General features: G+C 38.9%; 1 protein-coding gene across 1 annotated transcript in view; it reads right to left on the bottom strand.

Annotated features, from left to right (window-relative positions):
• The window catches only part of Nbas (NBAS subunit of NRZ tethering complex), a 302,722-nt gene that overhangs the window by 220,217 nt on the left and 61,766 nt on the right, over nt 1–20,739 (bottom strand). Inside the window, exons 14-21 of the mRNA XM_051143481.1 lie at nt 19,362–19,555; nt 18,098–18,355; nt 16,670–16,795; nt 14,136–14,287; nt 11,747–11,887; nt 11,401–11,479; nt 8,264–8,368; nt 7,808–7,944 (exon numbers count right to left, since the gene is read on the bottom strand). Of these exons, the coding sequence (XP_050999438.1) occupies nt 7,808–7,944; nt 8,264–8,368; nt 11,401–11,479; nt 11,747–11,887; nt 14,136–14,287; nt 16,670–16,795; nt 18,098–18,355; nt 19,362–19,555 (1,192 nt within the window). The remainder of the gene's footprint in view (nt 1–7,807; nt 7,945–8,263; nt 8,369–11,400; nt 11,480–11,746; nt 11,888–14,135; nt 14,288–16,669; nt 16,796–18,097; nt 18,356–19,361; nt 19,556–20,739) is intronic.

The raw sequence follows: 20,739 nt of genomic DNA, 5'->3' as shown, positions 1-20,739 counted from the left end.
ATAGCATTTTTCTTATTACAAATACAATGTTTAAACAGGCTTGCCTATATCAAAAATTGAAGAAAGTGTCTCCCAGGGTTATTTATATGTTAATTAAATATAGTAGGATAAAGGCAAACTGCTGTTACTGACAAGTATTTACATATTAATGAAATCTTGACTAGCAAAGACATTGTGTGATCAAAAAGAATTATAGGAACCATTTTCCTGAGGCAATTCAGCCATTCAGAATTCTTCCACTCTATTTAAGGATTATATGTTCTAAAACCATTGGTAAGGTCACTCAAGTTTATACAAAAATGAGTAAGGAAAGAAAAGTCTTATCTCCATGAAAAGTCTAATTTTGTTGCAATCAATAACACTGGGTCTACTAACTTCATCTTTTAAGGGGAAGGCATCAGCTTAAAAACTAGCAAGGTGGGGCGGATACCCTCTCAACCTCAGTTTCAAATGAAAACAGAGGCTTCATACTAAGTCACATTACAACTATATGGCAATAGTTACATCTACTCTAAAACAATAATACAAATATAATTCATTGTTAATTCCAATTTCAACTGGGTCATGACTTCCCCTGAAATGTTTGATGATAATCCCTTTTCTGCTTATTTCAAGAGTATACCATAAAAATTGTTATGTGCAAAAGAAGAATGTAAACTACAACAGGGCGTGGTAGCTAACACCTTTAATCCCAGCACTTGGGGAGGCAGAGGCAAGCAGATCTCTGTGAGTTCAAGGCCAGCTTAATCTATAAAGTGAGTCCAAGACAGCCAAGGCTACACAGAGAAACCATCTCAAAAACCAAAACATAGACACACACATAGACAAAGAATATAAACTACAAACAAATGTTCTAACTTCATTTTTGAAATGTTTGAATAAGAGAAAATAAATCAGTCATCACATGCTAATTTTAAGTAACAGAATTCCACACAGCTAGTATCAGCAATACCGACAGGATGCTAATGCTGCAACTTTTAGTTTGAAATATTAATTTCTGTCTTCTGAATCAGAGAAATTGGCCAGAACCCATCTTCCCTTTAAGTAACAGGAAGACAAGAATGAATGCAGGCACAAGCCAACTACCCCTCCAGCCAGACCCGCGGCCAGATAGATAAGGGGATCAGGACACTCTCCCTGACACAAGCATGAGTTCTTGACTTCAGAAATGGCCAGCACAGACCATTTATAAAGGATGCTCCTCTCTTCTATCCACTGCCTCAGAGGCCACGAGGTAAGACAAACACAATATACAGCCACGTTTCTCTCTGCTGACAGCAGCTCAGAGACATTTTATTTAAGGTGGAACTCAATTAGAAGACAAGTGATGAAAGTTTCATTTCTAAAGGAAATAGCATTTCTATATTTTCTTTGAGAATCAAAAATAAAAAGATGTAATGTGATCTTACCATAGGCAATATTTCATTACAATAGTGAAAATATGGTGAGGATAGAACACACAATAAACTTTTAAAAATTTCAGGACAAAACTATTATTAATGGAAAGACTAGGCTACATAAAACATAAGTAAACTAAAATTTCGTACTTCTTCGATGGAAAGTACATTTTGTTCGTCGCTGAAACCCAGGCTATTCTCAGACTCATGGCATGCACTTTCCATTCATCAGGCTACCAAAGGCTAATATTACAGATATGAGCCAATATACCTGGCTGCTGACTCATTCTCCACTAAGGGGTTAATGGAGGATATGATGAGCACATTGTGATTAATATTTATCCCACCCACTCCTGTTCTACTCACACTTTCCAGGGTCACAAACTGGACTTTGAAGGCTTAGATCCAAACCTTGCCTTCTCCAAGAATGCTTTTCCTCATCCTCCTTTGCAATGGAAAAGAATTTCTCCTATCTCTAAACCTATCTGTATTCCTCATATTTTATTATTTATGTATATACATGTATGTATTTGGGCATGCACCTACCATGGCTCAAGTGCAGGGGTCAAAGGACAACCTGTGGGAGTCAGTTCTGCCCTTCCACATTGGTCATCAGGCCTGGTAACATGGGCTTTTACCCACAGAGCCATTGGGTTCACTCCATGCTCTCAACTTCCATAGATTATTAGGTAGTCATATCAGTACCTATCTCACTAGCCTTCCCTGCTAGATTATAATTTATCCAGAGAAGGAGAACATATTGTATTCATATTTCTATCTACCTGACCAAAATAATATAATACCTGTTTATTATACACAAACACTAGCTAAAATTGCTCATGAAAAATGCAAAATGTTATCTGTCATCTTCACTGGATCTTAACCAAAAGGCTGAGAAGTGATATGGCTTGTCTTCTTTAAGCTATCTTTTCAAAAGAAATAAAATAAAATAATTCTAAAATATCTTAATTTTTCAATCAGTCTCATATATACTCATGACTAGTTATGAATTTCAACAAAAAATATTAAAACTAAAAAGAACATCTGCTTTACAAGATAACATTAATATATTCCTTATGGCAAACAACCTTCCAGAATACTTATAAAACTATAAAATCATGTCCATGGAAAAAAATTGTGGAAAGATCTTCTGTTGCTTTTAAAGGGAAATAAAAACAATAATGCTTTACCTTCTGAAATAAAAACTTCCTGAAGTCAATAGTGACTTCATTGAGAATATTCCAAGTATTAAATTTCAGAGAACTGCAGGTTATTGTTAATGATATAGTGATAACGTTACATCAGTTATCTAGATTCAGGCATTGTGGTGCATGCCTATAATCCCAGGGCTCAGGGGGCTGAGGCAGGAGGAACACAAGCCTGAGGATAGCCTGAGCAGCACAATGAATTCAAGGCAAGCCCAGTCCCTGTATAGCAAGATTCTGTCTCAACTCTCCCCACCAAAAATTATATTGATTTAAAATATAAGGCAAATCAATTTGACATAATCAATTTGTTGTAAAATTGTTTACACTTACCCTTGATGATATGGCATATTGGGGAACTAGATGAAAATAGTTATCAGAAATGTGAGACTCAATAATTAATCATCACAATATCAGGAAAGAAAAAGGGAACATCTGCAAAGCAGTGACTATTCACAGCCCTTCTGCATGGGACAGCACACTTTTCAGAGTCAAACCTTCAACTGCCAAGTAATCTCATTAAATTTCCATAGTTACAGACACATACACTGCAACGCTGCCACAGTAACAGTTTCCTGGATCACATGGAGAAGGTGCTGCAGACATACTATTCCATTAACAAAAATCTCAGCACTTACACTATAAATACTTTGTACTAATAATACAAAATAAATATTCAGTCTATTCTTGTGATTATTCAGGAATATATTATAAAGAATATTTTTATTAACTAGTAAATGTGTCATAGAATTTCACAACTGACAGACACTTCAATACATAACTTACTTCCATGTGCTAAAAGTACAGAAAGGGTACTGGAGGAAGGGATGACTCAGTGGTTAAGAGAACTTGCTGCTCTTGCAGCAGACCTGGGTTCAATTCGCAGTGCCCACCTGACAGCGCAAAACCATCTGTAACTCCAGTGCCTCCATGGGCACCAGGCATGCCAGTGGTATACATATAAGCAGGCAAAAACTTGTATACATAAAATAATGTTAAAAATAGTAACTTCTAAAAATGCAAATAAATGAGATCTATGTGCAATGCAGTAACCTTAAACAGGCTCTTCCAATAATAAGTGGGGGGAGGGATTAGTAAAACACTAGATAAATAAATCTGTAAACTTCATTGGATTGAATAATAAGTTGGCTATAATGGTTTGAAATGCAAACGTACCCCCATAAATTGATATTCTGGCAACAACTTATAGGTAGCCTATTTCATGATGCTGATGAAAAATTTTCTCTGCAGAATATTTCAGGCATGCTCAGTCTTTTGATAGTGAGACAAAATGTTACCATCTACAAAGTCCACACTAGAGAGCTATACTTTCAATTTATAGTTCCCAACCAAAAAAATCTCCCAGTATTTTAAGCCTAAGTTTGCAGTCTTATGTTGAGTTGTATTCCCAGCTATCCTTGGGGCACATGAACAAAAGATAGCACTCAGCCAACCAGACACCCTGATTCCCACTTGCATGTGTACCCCTCTTCCAACAAGTACATGAGATGCTATTCCAGCCATTCTGGAATTTCAAGTTTCCATCAGGTTTCCGTCACCCTCCTTCCATGTCACTAGAACTCACAACCTGCAAGTGTCCTGATGTTGGCTTCTGAACAGAAGGTCTTTCTCTGTTCCCATCAGTGCCATGCTTTAGTACTATGCCTTGTGTGTATCAGTTCATACATAACAAACAATACTATAAGTTTGATTGGCTGTTTACCTTCCATCAATGTTCCAAATGCCACTAACCTCATTTCTCTAGCATGCCCTGAAGTTTCTACAGTTTCTTTGAATGATCTGCATAGTGCAAAGATTTTTAGTGATGCATATGTCACAATACAGTAGAAATGATAACTCAATGATTTTATATTCTGAAAAACACGTTCTATATGTAAGAATGAGATGGGAATCTAGACTAACAGAACACAAGAATTCTCTATTTTCCTTCCAATGTTTCTAATAATATAAACTTAATCCAAGAGGAAGTCTAATCCAGTAAGTATTACACAGTGTCTTGGAAGTACATAAGGCTGGACCTTAGTGGGGAATCACCTCTATGTTAATAACTCTAACAGCAGGCACTCAGGCACTGTTTTCAGTGGCTCCTTCATGTATGTGTTCTGGTTAGTTCTGTCAATCTGATATAAGGGAGAGTCATCTGAGAAGAGGGAAGCTCACTTGAGAAAACTCTCCCATCAGTGTGGGCAGTAGGCAAGCCGGTGGGACATTTTCCAGGTTGATAACTGAGGCAGAAGGGCTCAGCCTGCTGTAGCACTGCCATACATGGACAAGTGGTCCTTCAGTGTGTAAGAAAGCAGGCTAAGCAAGCCATCAGAGCAAGCCAGCAAGGGAAGTTCCTGTGGCTTCTGCTTCAGTTCCTGCCTCCAGGTTTCTGCCTTGAGTTCCTGCCATGACTTCCCTGGATGATGGACTACAGGCTGGAAGAGGAAATAAGCCCTTTTCTCCCCAAGTTTCTTTTGTTCCTGGTGTTTTATCACAGCACTAGAAATGCCAACTGAGACAGGACCATTCTTCTTCCCTTCACTCTAACAACAATGCTATAATTACACCATTTACATGAGAGACAATGGAAGTGCAGCTAAGAAACTAAACCCAGACCCTGAGTTTTAGGCAACTGAGAGCCAGCACTCTCACCCTTAGCTGCATTACATCCAGAGACAACTGAGTCATACACATTACCTCTTCATCAGGTTACAGTCATCATCCTGAAAAGGTTTCACAGGAAGAAAGAGTGGTTAAAAAAAAACTAGATTAAAATAAAGAAAATTCTTTCTTAAATGTGCTATACAGTCTCAACTCATGAAAAATAAAAAGCTCATTTATGTGATGTCTGTCTCTATGAAGCAAAGATCCTAACAAAGAATCTTAAGAAATGTCACTTTGGGGCTTCAAAACAGCCAATCAGAATATAAAATGTAATGACATAGATAGGTAGCTAATAAAATGATACATCACCTGTGACAAAGAAAAATGTAATTTCAAAGCTTTACACCACTTGGTCACATTTCATCAATGTCAAATACATCTGATGATTTAAGATATAAAACACAAAATAGGATGCTTCCCAGCCACATGAATGATAAAATTTGGATCAATTAAAACTGGCTAAATAGGAACTAGAGAGACAGCTCAGTAATTAGAGTATTCTCTGCTCTTCCCGAGGACCTTGGTTCAGCTCCCAGCACCCATGTCAGGATGCTCATAACCGCCTATAATCCCAGCTGCTGGGGATCAGACACATCTGGCCTCCATAGACATTTACAAGTCATACCTACACCCACAAACACACAGCCATACAAAATTGAAATGAAAAATAAATCTTTACAAAAATATCGGCTAACCAGGACATCCCAGGTTGGCCAGTGTAGCGCGTACTCCAGAGGTAAGTTCTGTGCTTGGGTGCTGTGGTCTCAGGGACCAGCACTGTGATAAGCTGTTACAGTCACATCAGCACCTCTGTCCTTACGTTATCACACCCACTGAGAGCAGTCTGACTGAAGAGAGAGAGAAGCAGGCATCCTCCCAGGCTCATGGGACAGACAAACAGATGTTGTAAGCAAGGGCCAAGACTGCCAGAACTGGCAAGCACACTGCATGGTACTCAGAAGCCATCAAGTGAGTACTTACAACTTTCTTTAGGGTACTTTCTGGAAAAGAATAGCACATATCTAATTTGCTCACATAAAATCCCAGATAAACAGAGTACCCACTGTCTGACCCATGAGTACTCACTCTGGTCACAAGACAAAACACAAAGATTAGCATGAGAAGCCTAATACTACAAAGGGTCTTCTCTGAGCCCAAGAAGGAAAAGCACAGTGACACAGGTCTGCACTGAGGCAAAGTCTCAGAGAAGACTTACTGATTCAGTTCTGCCTTGTGCTCTACTCTGTTCAATCCCCCTGTCTTCTAAGACTGAATCTGCCAAAGGGAACAGACCAGCCTGGGGCTGGGTTCCTTGTCTCAGCCCTCGGGGCTGGAACTGATTTGGTTTCTGTGAGTGCACTGCTTTCCAGCATTCTGCTTCCATCCTGCCTGGAGCTGCATCTGCCTTCTCCTGCCTGTTCTTACTTCTCTTCCTCTACTGACTTTTTTCTCTTGTATATTACCTCTATTGATCTAGTATTAATTGCTAGCTATCCTTGACTGGCTCTCTTTTCATTCCTACATTCCATAACTAATAAATCAGTACAAGCCCTATTCTCTTTCTGGCCATTGGATCATCACAAGGAGCTTCCTCCAATCTCCTAAGGACACCTGTCGTCTCTTATTTCAATGGAAGGACAGAAATACACAGTCACCCTGGTGCCATCCTTAAGAAGAGCTAAGAAGTCACTGCACTTGGGAGGATGTCCTGCTCTCTATGGTGAGTTTCAGGTAAGTGAGGGCTCTGTATTAAGACTCTTATCTCAAACGTAAAACAAAGAGTAAAAATAAAATAAAGAAAAAGAGCTACTACGCTCTCGAGATGCCCTTAATGTGAAATGAAGAGCATTAGTCCACCTGATGGTATTCTGAATTCCCTTTCCTGTCTCTGTGATTTCTTTTTTTTTTTTTTTTTTTTTTTTTTATTAATTTATTCTTGTTACATCTCAATGTTTATCCCATCCCTTGTATCCTCCCATTCCTCCCCCCGCCCCATTTTCCCATTATTCCCCTCCCCTATGACTGTTCTTGAGGGGGATTACGTCCCCCTATATATTCTCATAGGGTATCAAGTCTCTTCTTGGCTACTTGCTGTCCTTCCTCTGAGTGCCACCAGGTCTCCCCCTCCAGGGGACATGGTCAAATGTGAGGCACCAGAGTACGTGAGAAAGTCGTATCACACTCTCCACTCAACTGTGGAGAATATTCTGACCATTGGCTAGATCTGTGATTTCAATCAGAGAAAAGGCTGTGGGCAGTGCAGGATGCAGACATGGCAGGGTTCCTAGTCTTATCAAAGCTTCAGCTCAATTTCTGAAAGAAAACAACTAATTCAAGCAGGCACAGTTAGCCAAGGCATTGTTTTCAGGCAGAAAACAAGTCCATGTGAAGGTGATTCTGTTTTCATAAATATATTTTTGCTCATTTTTAACTACATTTTTTTTTCACCTAAGTTTTGATAGATTTTTTTTTTTTAATGTAAGGTGTCTACCATTAGTCACACACAATCATAATTGATGAAACAGAGTAGCATACCAAGCCTCAGGCAACAAAACAGCATATTCATGTGGAGAAGTGGTCTCTGGGAAGTTGGAGAGGATGGCAAGGCGATGAGGGAGGAGATCCGAGCCATGGTATGTCAACAGGATCTCCAGGGCTTGCACATTACTTTCCTGTATGAAATACAAGGCAAAACTGTCTACTATGAAGTTCAGAAATAAAAGACTCATTTCTATGCCAACATTCAAAACTTATTTTGAAATACCCTTTGTTTTTCCTTATTTTCATGTTTCTCAATTTAACACTATAAAATTATTTATTTTAAAACTCTTAACAGTGATATTTTTAAAATATAATTCCATTTTCGGTACAGTTGTTAATATTACAACAAAAGACAGAGTGTAATAGTATGTGCATGCACTAGCATTAACTACACAGCTCCAAGATTTAGTGCTAATAACCATAATTACTCTATTTACAAAGAGCAATTACCCGAGCATACGTTCTTGCTGAGAGAACAATATTCTGACTTCTGAACTTCTTAAAAAATTCAGCATCATATCTCTGTTCAGATGCATGAGGCGCCCCGAGGATTTCCTGAGGGAAACAGTGACAACAAATAGGCTTCCAAATATGGTGACAAGAAAATATTAAAATTCATTATACCTCTGCCTGCCAAAATAAATAAGGCCCAAATTAATTTATTTCAACTATTGACTGTTAACTAAAGTACTTTATCTTTTTAGGGGCTATATTTGTTATAAGTGCTATTAACATTTTAGATCTACAAATAAATGAAATAGTGAAAATTAAATTGACTTCTGTAGGACAACACCAAACCACCTGACAACAACAAATAAGCAACAGTTAGCACGGCTACTGTTATGAGTATCTGCCATCTCTACATGAAAATGTGACATGAGTGTCACCACTGTTACCCTGAGGGATGTTAAACGCAAATGAACCTTTCATTCACTCAGGAAACACAGAGGGCTCAGTGTCCGCCACATCCTGGGGGCACTGTGAGACAGACTGGAGATGCAGCTAACAACACACTTGCCCTGCCTCCAACCAGCTTATGCTCACGCTTCAACTTATTTGGACAAGCTACTGACCTCTCTAAATCTCAGTTTTAATACCCACAAAACAAGAATAGCAGTGATTGCCTTAAAGAACAGCTAAAAATTTACCTAAGTATCAGGGCTAAGTACATAGGACAATGGCTGACGGACTGTGAGGCTATTTTTGAAGGAACTCTCTGTACCCATTGGCCCTTTTGACAAGTATTTACAAGTATGCAATGAGTCCTGCTGAGCTCCAGAGTCAAGAAAATGAAAAAGACAAAACTCTTGAATTCTACCCTCCTGTCTCTTATAAATCGGCCTTTGCTTATTAAGGACCAGTTGATGGTAACTTCCCTAAAGAGGCCCCTTGGGCATCTCCAGGAAGAGTTCAGATTGTTTCTCTCCTCTGCTTCGACTCTTCATACTGTTAGCATCACTTAAAGTCTGTATCCTAAGGAGGCCATGAAAACTGCTGCTCATATGTCTCCCTGTGTCCAGCAATGGCATCACAGCTGGCATGTAGAAAGCACCTAGGTAAAATGTAAATGAATTCCCTTTTATCTTATTTACGGGGAATTAATAACATTAGCCATGCCTACTGATGAAAATGCAAAGCCTAAATCTACCACTGTGTAACTGGCGAGGATGACAGCTGAACATTCTCATTAGAGCTTTAGTAGCCAAGTTCATCCAAATAATCTACTTTCTAAAAGGTTAATTTCCAAAAGAGAGTGGTCTCAAAAGTATTTTAAAGGTCACTATCATAATATAATAATAATACACTTGCTATTGTCATATGGAGAATAGCAATTCAATAGCCAATGAATAATAAAAGAAAATTAAGTGCAGAAACTCAACACTGTTAAGTATCTTTTCTAAGATATTATGATCTGATAAAATGAAAGTGAGTTATGAAAATAATGAACCACACTGTACAGACATAGTCAATTCCCAATATGTTTATTCTTAATATTACCTTGAGATGTCACAGAACTAAAATGAAAAGAATACACTTTAAAGGAATATGAGCACCCAACCACCAAGGCAGCTGCAGCCAATGAACTCATCACAGCTTTCTCCATATTAGATTATATGCTCCTTCTTAAGAATCACACAAGAACTCTGTTTTAATGTTTTCTCCTCCTCCTCCTCCTCTTCCTTCTCTTCCACCTCCTCTTCGTTTTCCTTTTCTGTTGGTGTTGGGGTTTTTTTGGTTTTTTGAGACAATATATCACTATGTCTCACTGGCTGTCCTGGAACTCACTATGTAGTCCAGGCTGGCCTCAAACTCACAGAGATATACTTGCTTCTGCCTCCTGCTACTTAGCCACCATGCCTGGCTTTTTTTCTTTTTCTTTTTTTAAATGCTTGGTGAGATACGGATCAAATTTCATTCTTCTATGTGTGATTTCCAGTTTGCCAGCATCATTTTTTCTTTTAGTGTTTCATTTGATAATATTTAAAGGCATAGGAGAATCAAAGCTTTAGGTTACATGCATGGTCAAATGTTAAATACCTTCAGCATTCTTAGGCCACCCCTGCCATGGGCCAAGAGTGTGTAGCCACAGAGGAGAGGCTCAGGGGACTGAATGAGGAAGTGGTCTCTGAAGCCAGACTTCAGGTTAGCACCTGCTAGGAAGCACAGGGCTCGGCAGCAGGACAGTTGCCTAGCACAAATGAGACATTGACTCTCCCCAGATAGGAAAAGAAGAAACCTGAGCAGCTTAAAAGGGTCATGTGAAAACAAAACAAAACAAAACCAGAAACAAACATACAAAACACACACACACACACACACACGCACACACGCACACGTGCGCACGCACGCAAAAAAAAAAAAAGGTGTCTCATTTCTACTAAGTTTTTTTGGTTTCTTTTTATCTTCTGAGATAAAGTCTTACTCTACAGCCAGGCTGCCCTCAAACTCAAGACAATTCCTTTGCCTCAGCTTCCAAAAAATTATCATCATTACAAGCATGGGCCACCAGGTACCCAGCTTCTGCTTCCAAGCTTAACACTATCTAATCTGGTACAATGCAATGTTAATAAAAAGCCCAACCCGAGGACATATGTTCTTGAGTTCCCAAAGAACTAATAAGTATATTGCTACTAAATTCAAAAGTGGCTCTAATAGCAAGGAAGCATCAACCAACCAAACTCAGTCCACTAGCGAATCATTAACATGGGTGACAGTATTTGTCCTGTGAGTATTGAAATTCAGTGTGTCCTGAGGTTCCACCTTCAAGTCAGCTCAGCGCCACTACCTGTTAGTAAATACACAGTAAACTAAACGGACTGTAGATCTAGAAAGCACATGTGCACAGAAACACATTATTCTCTAGTCCAAATACAACTTTTAGATTTTTATATTTTTCAACAAAACAACTTGGACTTTTATAATTTCCAATTTGTACCAAAGCCAGTCTACTAGAGAACCTGACATTTCAAAAAATTAACTTTTTCATATAAGTAACATCAAAGACCAAAATATCAGACACTAAGGCAGCAATGGCATGTGTAAGAACAGAGCCTGAGCATAACTGGTGGCCTAACGTCATTCCTTACCTTATATGTTGCAAGCCGATCTAAGAAGGTTAGTAACTTCCTTCTACAGCGGCACAGTTCCTTTTGTTCCAGGGTCAGCCTGTGTGGAAGAAATTGGTTGAGCAGCTCACACATGCTTACAGACATATGCTCTATTTACTGACACATGCTGTCTTTCTAAGGGAAAGCAGCATGAAGATAGCCAGTGTTCGCTTCAGCCTATAGCTCTGAGAACGATATGTAAAACCATGAAGGCTAAACAAAAAGTAACTGTTCAAGTTGCTGAGGTAAGTTACTCACACTAGTAAAGAGCACAAGGAAATGACCAGAGATTATATTTCCCAATGGACAGTAGTAAATGACTTACTTTGAAAAGTTCACTAATTTTAGTAGTTCGCGTCTCTTCTTAAGCTCTTTCTGCCGTTGGCCCTTAGCAGCTGCTTTGTCTGGTGGGGAAAGATCCTCATAGGCGATGCTATCAATGTCTACATCACCCGGTAACGTAAATCTGCAAAGAGAGAAGAATTCACTTGATTTTATTAAGTTGGTTTTTTGTTTGTTTGTCTGTTTCTTCACATAATGGAAAGTTCCTTCATCCTATCATGAATATTTATTACTAAGTTAATTTCAACCAAACAGAAAAAAATATATTTTTTCAAAATTCTGCCAAAAGCATGGTTCATTCACTACATCCATGAGATAAGTAATGAGGCTAAGTAGTGATCACAGACATTTCACAAAGAAAGAGTGTCTATGTAGGGAAATGAACAGGGTTACATCAGGAGCACATTCACGCAACGTAAAACAGGTTTTGTGATTTGCATCACTCTTGTCTACAATCCTGTTTTTTTTTATGGAAGCAAATTATTAATTTAATGCATTACTAAAAGGAGGTACATACAGACGTGGGTGATAAATGGTTTTTATGGGGACTAAAGATAGACCAAGATAATGTTGGGGTTTGACTGCACTATTGTACCCTCCACAATCTCAGAAAGCTCCATGCAGTTAGTCTGCACAACTGTCAACACAGGTGTGGCTTCCTAGGGAACATCAGCTCATATTACCTTTCTACACTGTGTACTTTTCCATCATGTGACACATTTTCGTATTTGTGATGAGCACTTTTGTTGTATTTCTTCAGAATTATATACAGTACAATCTGAACGCCAGCATTCATTCCTTAAACCTGGCTGGGATTTTGTACCTCTCATCTCCCTCTCCTTTTCCTTCCTCGTGCTCTGGTACCCACTGCTCTGCTCACCGGTTAGTCCACATATGGAATCAGTTACTTCACTAAGCCCTGTCACTGATATTCACGTCCATTTACATTGCTGCAAATAGTAAGCTTCTGTCCCTGCTTTTCAAGATTTATTTTATTTTGAGTGTATATATAAGTGTCTGCATCCATGTATGAGCACCATAAGCACATATGGTACCCGTGGAGACCAGAAGTCAGTGTTGGATCACTAGAACTGAAATTACAGACAGTTGTAAGGCACCATATGGGTCTGGGATCCAAACCAAGGTCCTTTACAAGAGCAGTAAATACTCATTTGTTTGTTTGTTTAGAGATTGATTTACCTTATGTGTCTGTGCATGCACACACACATGAGAATTGGATCCACTGAGTTAAAAGCGTTTGTGAAGTGCATACTGTGAGTGCTGGGAACCAAACTCAGGTCCTCTACAATAGCAGCAAGTGCTCTTAACCAGTGAGCCATTTCTCCAGCCCCCAACTTTGTGGTTTTATGGCCAAAAATGATTCTGTTATTCTACTGTGTAAATACGTTCCATTTTCTTTATCTGCTTATTTCTTGATGGACATCCTAGTTGATTCTGTCTTAGCTAATGAGTTCTTAGCTATTTTAAAGAGAGGTAAAAATGTATCTCTTTAATAAAATGTTTTCATTTCCTTCTTATAATATACATTAATGGAATACCTAGTTCACATGGTAATTCTCCCTTTAATTTTTTGAGGAGCCTACATTTCAGTCTTCCTAAAATTGTGTAAGAGTTTCTCTTTCTCTGTGTCCTCACAAACATTTGCTATTTATTGTCTTTTTTATATAATAACCATTGTAACTGGATTTAAGTGAGTTGCTGTGTTTTTGATTTGCATTTCATAGATATGAATATCACATTATTTATAATCTTAACATGGTAAAAAGTGTTAATCTCATTTAAATTAGTTATTAATCAGATATATACTATCATTTGTTTGTTTCTATGTAGTGCTGGCTATCCTATACTTGCTTTATAGAGGAGTCTGGCCTCAAACTCACAGAGATCCACCTGCCTCTGCCTTCCTGAGTGCTGGGATTACAGGTGTGCATCACCACTACCAACTATCTTATCATTTATATCTCAACAAAGTCTCAAACATCTGGTAAGCTCAGCTTGTCAAACAATTTAATACCATTATTATATTACTACCTGGCATTTGGACAGTGTTATACATCTGGGGTACTTTCATAAGTCGGGTAAACAATGAAGGTACTGAAAATGACCCTACAGACTAATGAGTAAAGCCAGCCCTGTTAGTGCAGTGGAGCCCCAGCATTTAGAAAGTGTGTGAAGAACCTGGTGTGCTTCGACATCAAACCATCAACTGCAAGTATATTTAGCTGAAAAGGAAGAAAGCACTGGTCGACTGCAACAGTTTCAACAATTGCTTACTGTCTGCCTGGCCCAATTCCTCAGCCTCAGCTTTACCAAAGTCACCTTTGCAGTAAGTGCAAACCTCCAAACCCTACCTGCCATCGTCTGCGCCCTTCCCTATGGCGACAAGAGCCTCCAGGTCTGTGCCTTTCAAGCCATACTGCAGCAGTTCCTTGGCAGCATCCACATTTTCAGGAACTCTCTCCAAACACTCATGGAGAACCCAGGACCGCTTCTTGATTTTACTCTACGCATAAAGAATAAACAGAGGTATTTAAGAACAGATGCCACCTTATAAAACCTGATGGCCACATTCTAGAATTATAACTAGACAGAAAGTATTAGCACCATTAAAGAACTCGGTCCTAGGTAGCTCCTTGTCTTCTATCTAAAACCTGCTAATTCATACTACTGTTATTGGCAGCTGATTAAGGGACGTGTGATTCCAACAGCATTTGAGTTTTGTCTAAGTTTTCATACAACAAACTTTGATCATATTCTTTCCCCATCCCCAACTCCTCCCAGATGCTCCTCACCTCCCTGCTGAACCAACTTCATGTTCTTTCTCTTTTTCACTCTCAAAAGGGAATCATGGGGTCAAAAAGACAAAAACAAAAAAACCAAAAAAAAACCCAAAATGGAACAATTTATGCAAAAAGAAAAACAAAACAAAAAACCAAAAATACCATGTAGTCCTTCATGTGTTGGCCACCTCTTCTTGTCCATCGGGCGTGTGCCATGGTGTGTGGTTGATATTCAGTGACATTCCAAGGAAAAAGACTGATGTCCCTTCCCAGCAGGTATCAGCTAGAAAGAGCTTCCTGCTGGGGGTGGGTTTCTACTTCCCCTGCTCAGTGCTAAGATCCTGTCTGGTTTGGACCTGTGCAGGTCTTGTGCATGCTGTCCCAGTGTCTGTGAGCTCATATGTCAATCAGTCCTGTGGTGTCTGGAAGGACCTTATTTCCTTAGTCTTCACCTCCTTCCACTCTTTCCTCCTCCTCTTCTACATGATCCTGAGTCTAAAGCCCAGCAATGGCATGGTGGCTGAGGGTCCCTGGTAGAGAGAAGCTCTTGTGGGTCACTGGGAGTCACAAAGGAGTTGACACAGGCTAGAAAAAAAAAAAAGGCTCAAAGGGGTGGGGAAAGAACTATAGGTACTTGGGGTCTCTATACTAAGAGACAAGTCCCAGCAGCATTCATTCAAATTCCAATGAGCCACAGGAAATACAAAGCTCTAGTACTCTTTTCTAGAAGGTTAAGAAAGATCTTTTGTAGATACCTATGGTTTGTGTTATAAAAAAAATACAAAACACAAAGGTAAAGTAAGTTTTTTCTCCCAAGGCAGTAAGTATACATAGCTTCCAAACAGAACTACACATCATGGTTGTATCTTTGACTGTGAGATGTATCACATGGTGTGAAGCTAACTCAATCATACCAAGCATGGTCTGCTGTTCTTTGGAAAGACTGAGGGCCAATTCTTCCCTTTCAGTTGCTCCCTCCATCTTCAAATCCTGTGACCTGCCTTCTTCCTGGACACATCTTAGTTATTTAACGATTCACACCCTACATTTCTTTACACATTCTACCATCACCTAACTCTAAAGGTATGTCTAACTCATCAAAGGGTAATGGCAGGGACGCGGTAGGGTTCTCTTGACCCTAGCAGGCTTTCTTACACTCCTTTCCTCTTACTCCAGGTTTTCACTACATCATCTATCACAAATCCACCATGGCACATCACTACCCTAAAACAAAGCCAAGTCATTACAAGTTTTTATCACCCACCCAAACCCAAATCACCGCACACACCCACTCACGTTTCCCAATGTTCGCCACCTTTACTCACCATTGTCCGACTTAACAGCACTCATTTACCTCTGAAATGCTTACTAGGCAGCTTACTAGGCAGTGCTTCAGGCACTGACAGGGACATGGGGACACCCAATAGTGACTGAGATAGATTTGGTTGTCAACATATGGTCCACGTCACAGTCTTAATTTGCTCATTCTGCTTGCTCTCTTGACAATGTCTTCTCTTCTAACTGGAAAAGGTCTATTTTGAATTATTATTACAGAAAGCCTTCCTTTATAATCCGCCTGTCCCAGCAGCAGGAGGGCAGGCCTGCCTCCTAAATGCAGTCTCTTGGTCTGAAGGTATTATGCCACGTTCTCTTCACCCCTTTATCATTAATCTCTGATTAGCAGGAATGCAAATCTCCTCACTGAAACTCTGCTAGTGGTTCTAAAGCAGGCCCTGGCCAATGTGGGTGAGAAGAGGCACAACAATGGCAACAGTCAGTCAGAGAGATGGCTGGTTTATCAGTAGAGAATGGCAACAGTCAGAGAGATGGCTGGTTTATCAGTAGAGAATGGCAACAGTCAGAGAGATGGCTGGTTTATCAGTAGAGAGTGGCAACAGTCAGAGAGATGGCTGGTTTATCAGTAGAGAATACATATTTAGTTTCTTTAACATCAAAATTCTACCACAGAAGCAAGAGATTCTGACACTTTTTCTAAGAAAGCATGTCTTTTCCTTCGCAAAAATTAGCAGTATGAAATACTCTATGAACAGAATATAAGCCATGAATATAAATTTCACCATGTTACCACAAGTGTTTACACATACCAAGTAATTCTGAATTGAAGCAATGTTGACAGCTGACTTCCTCCACTGCCTCTGATAGACAAGGTCGGTATCCAGGCTGTAGGTGTGAGCCAAAGACAAGGCTTCTTCATACTCTTCACTTTCAATCTTTGGCAAAGAAATAGACATGAATTACCCATGAGGCTGCTCTGATGAGAGGAAGGAATAAGACTCTTGCCTGGCCTATGCAACAAGTTATGAATACACATGCAGTGTCACCAGAAGCTCACAGACATTCTGAGAAGCAGGTACACCAGGAATTCCTTAAGCACTTTGACAAATATGATGAAAAGTTCCTGCTTATACATTCAAAAGGAGGCAAAAACGGAGACTAGAGGCAAGCTGCAGTCTGGCTCAGGTCAACACTCATTCAGAACATCGCCAGAGCATAGCAAATAGCTCTAAGAGGCAGTGTTGGCCACACAGGCTTCCAGACCAGCTGCTAAATGCTTCCCTCACCATCTGTACTCTTAGTAGAGATCTGAACTTAAGTACACATGAGGGGGCAGCTGAAAGGCACACAGCAGGTAGCAAAAACCTCAGGCTATGACCAACGAGACGGTTCAGTGGGTAAAGGTGCTTGACACCAAGCATGACAACCTGAGTTTAATCACTGGAACCTACATAGTGGAAGGAAAGAACTGACTCCTGCAAGTTGTCCTCTGGCCTTCAAACATGCAACATGGAACACACACAATAAATAAAAACATTTTTAATATATAATATTAAATATATTAATATGTCTATATATTAGTATATAAAGATTAATATATTTCTTTTTGTATGTGTGTTCATATATATACACATATATGAAAGAAAGGAAGGAAAGGAAGGAAGGAAGGCAGACAATGAAAAAAATTTAAACACATTAGGCCACAAAGTGGATCACTGAACAGAGTAAATCATTTTATTTTTTTCTGGTATCGTTTATGTATATATGCATGTATATGTGTGAGGTGCACATGTCAGCACATGTGGAAGCCAAAGCTGGATAAATGTCTCCTTCAATTGCTTTCTACCTTAGACACTGAAGCAAGGCCTCTCACTTGAACTCAGGGCTCACTGATTAGGCTACTCTAGCTAGCAATCTCACTTTCGAGAGTCCAGTCTCTGCCCCCAGGGCAATGGGGTGACAGGCGGATTGCATGACCACCAGGCATTCAGCTGGTTACTGGCTCTGAACTCTGGTCCTCAACACTTTAACCTCTGGGCGATCCCCCAGCCCAAGTTCTAATCCACTGCATTGAACTTGATTACTCAGTTAGAAATAGGGCATTATTCTAAAAGCTTAAATAACTGATATTTCTAACATGTCAAGGGGAGCCAATATGCCCTATTTCAATTTCTTTTGTCATTGGAATAGTAGCACTTCCACAATAAACAAAAGCTGGAAGCAGCAGGACCTCTCACCTTCCTCTGATAAAGCTCCTCTGGAGTTGTGGAGCGAAGACTCACAAGGCGGTAGTTCTTAGTGATAGTTTTTGGCCGCTTCCGTGGAGGTGCAAACCTCTCCATCTCTGTCACTAAGTAAAGGCCTTGCTTGATGTAACCAAAATAGCGAGCCTTGGCAGACGCTTCGTGATCAGAGTCAGAGTCCTCTTCCCCTTCGTCTTCTTCTGCAGCCCTCATCTCCACCCGAGATCGTTTGGGGGCAAGTTTAATTTCACACTAAATTGAAAAGGGAGATGTAAAATTAATGATAAGAAACTAAAGACAGATTTTTTAAGAGCTAGTAAAAAATTTATTTTAATTATATTTGGTTTGATTCATTACATGTCATTCACAATGGATCCAAAGGAAACAAAGTAAGTAGATATATATATTCATGTGGCTTCCAAATCTTTAAAACTGAAGCCCACTGTACTAATAGGTCACAAATGTAATTATGCAATTATTTTACAGAAATAAAAAAGATGGGAATGTGAATTTATCTAAATATCAATAGTCTGTGCTTGCTGTAAAAAAGCAAGAAGACAATTTAGAAAATGACAGAAAGACATTTGTGTCATTTGCCAGAAATATGCCTTCCGCTGCCCCTTTTCGTCCACCAGCGCACAGATGCCAAGCCTGAAAGCCTGGCTGCTGAAGATAACTTTCATTCAGACTTAACAGAACTGGCTTGGAGTGCTGTATGGAAGATCATGACTGGATGATAAACTTTAAACTAAAGAATACTTGCCACTATACCCTGCAGAAACAAAGCTACTGAGGACCATACTCTTGAAAGAATTAAATAAGAACACTACATGACCAAACACAGCTATAAAGAAACCGCCACTACTTTCAACTCTACTTGTGATAAAAGATCTTTCTGAAAGAAGAAAAATAAATTTAGGTTGCCATACTTTCAGTAAATAATAATATAAACATTAAGTAGTTCCTTAACAGGAAGTAATGACAGCATTTTACATTTTCAAATGACTCATCTAGAAAAAAAAACTATCATGCTCAGCAATGTTTTAAAGGAAACAAAATAGCTATAAATACTTTTATTCTCTTAGCAATATAATACATTTAACTCATGTGTGATGGGATTTTCCACATTATATTCAATATTTTATTTCAACAACAGACTTACGTTTAAACACAGAACTGCATCACATACATAAACAAAAAGTCAAATGGACAAATGTTTAGAACAATGCACATTTACTCTCAAAGGAAAAAACCTCACCTCCAAACTTAAGAATCCCCCATCATGGGTAGCAGTGACTTGCGGGGAAGGCTCAAACCATTCACAGGATTTTCCCAGTAAATTTTTCAAAGTTTTTGCTGATGAAACAGTTAATGCACCAGAGCACCTAGCCAAGGTCACAGCTCCATCTGCCCACCAATTGATATCAATCAATGGATAAAAGGACTCTTTATCTAATGGGAAAAATGCAAATACATATGCATAAGTGACTTAAATGCAAAATATTTACCCAATATTTTATAATCCAAGCTATTTCATATTTAGGGGGCCTCAAAGATGCTGTAAAATAGGAAAAAAATAAAACTGAAACCATCACCCAATTTTAACTCAGGTAAAATAGAAAAGGTACAATAATTCATTTAAAGTCTGCCCAAGTAGTAGCAATCAGCCAAAGCTATGAAGGTATAAAAGTAAGCAAATTAAGGTTCTTTTCCTCAAAAATATAATACCCAGCTGATAAATGTAGCTCAGCACTGAAGCTCTTGCTTAACATTTGTAAAACCCTGAGTTGGAACCCAAACAGAGGGGGGAGAACTTATCAAAAACACAATTATAGGGCTGAAGAGATGGCTCAGCAGGTAAGAGTACTGGCTGCTCTTCCAGAGAACCCAGGTACAATTCCCAGCACCCTCATGGCAGTTCACAACTGTCGGTAACTCCAATTCCAGGGATCTGACACCCTTGCACAGACATATATGCAGGCAAAACAAAATATACACAAAATAAAAAATAAACACTGAAAAGGTAAAAAGGAAAACATAATTATATACTCAAGAAAGAGGTATGTAACCATTTCCAGCACAGTAAGTTGAAAAGTAGATGTACATAAATCCCACAAATACAATGTTATACTGGATCTTAGAAAGTGTACTCCTATATTTTTCTGACAGAGATGTTTAGCAATTAAAAATGTGTGACATTTTAAAAATAAGAGCTTTCCAGGGCTGATATGCTTCTAAGCATTTAACTAACAAAAAAAAATCCAAGACTAATAAAAAATTTTGATACTAAAATGAATTATGGTTCACCAAACTGAGGGATTTAAAAGGAAATGTCATGATATTCCGTTGTGATTTCATTGCGCTTTTTTTAAACAGTAGTTATTCCACAGTGGATATGATATGGCTTAATAATGATGACCATCACAGTAAATCATAGGGTTGGAAGCATACTTAAACTCATTTTTAAAAAGCTATGTAAACTAATTAGTCAGACTAAAAACAACTCATTATAATAATATTTTTTTAAAGCCCCTGACATATTTCTTTGGATAGAAACCTTTAGCAATTTGTTTAAATTGGGAGTTTTTTGATACATGCAGGCATCTGGGGCTTATGTCCCCAGCAGCTGGAAGAAA

Source organism: Acomys russatus, chromosome 1 (genome assembly GCF_903995435.1).
Source record: "Acomys russatus chromosome 1, mAcoRus1.1, whole genome shotgun sequence".
NCBI lineage: Eukaryota > Metazoa > Chordata > Mammalia > Rodentia > Muridae > Acomys > Acomys russatus.
The sequence above is the reverse complement of the archived record's forward strand: the minus strand, read 5'-3'. Positions and strand labels throughout refer to the sequence as shown.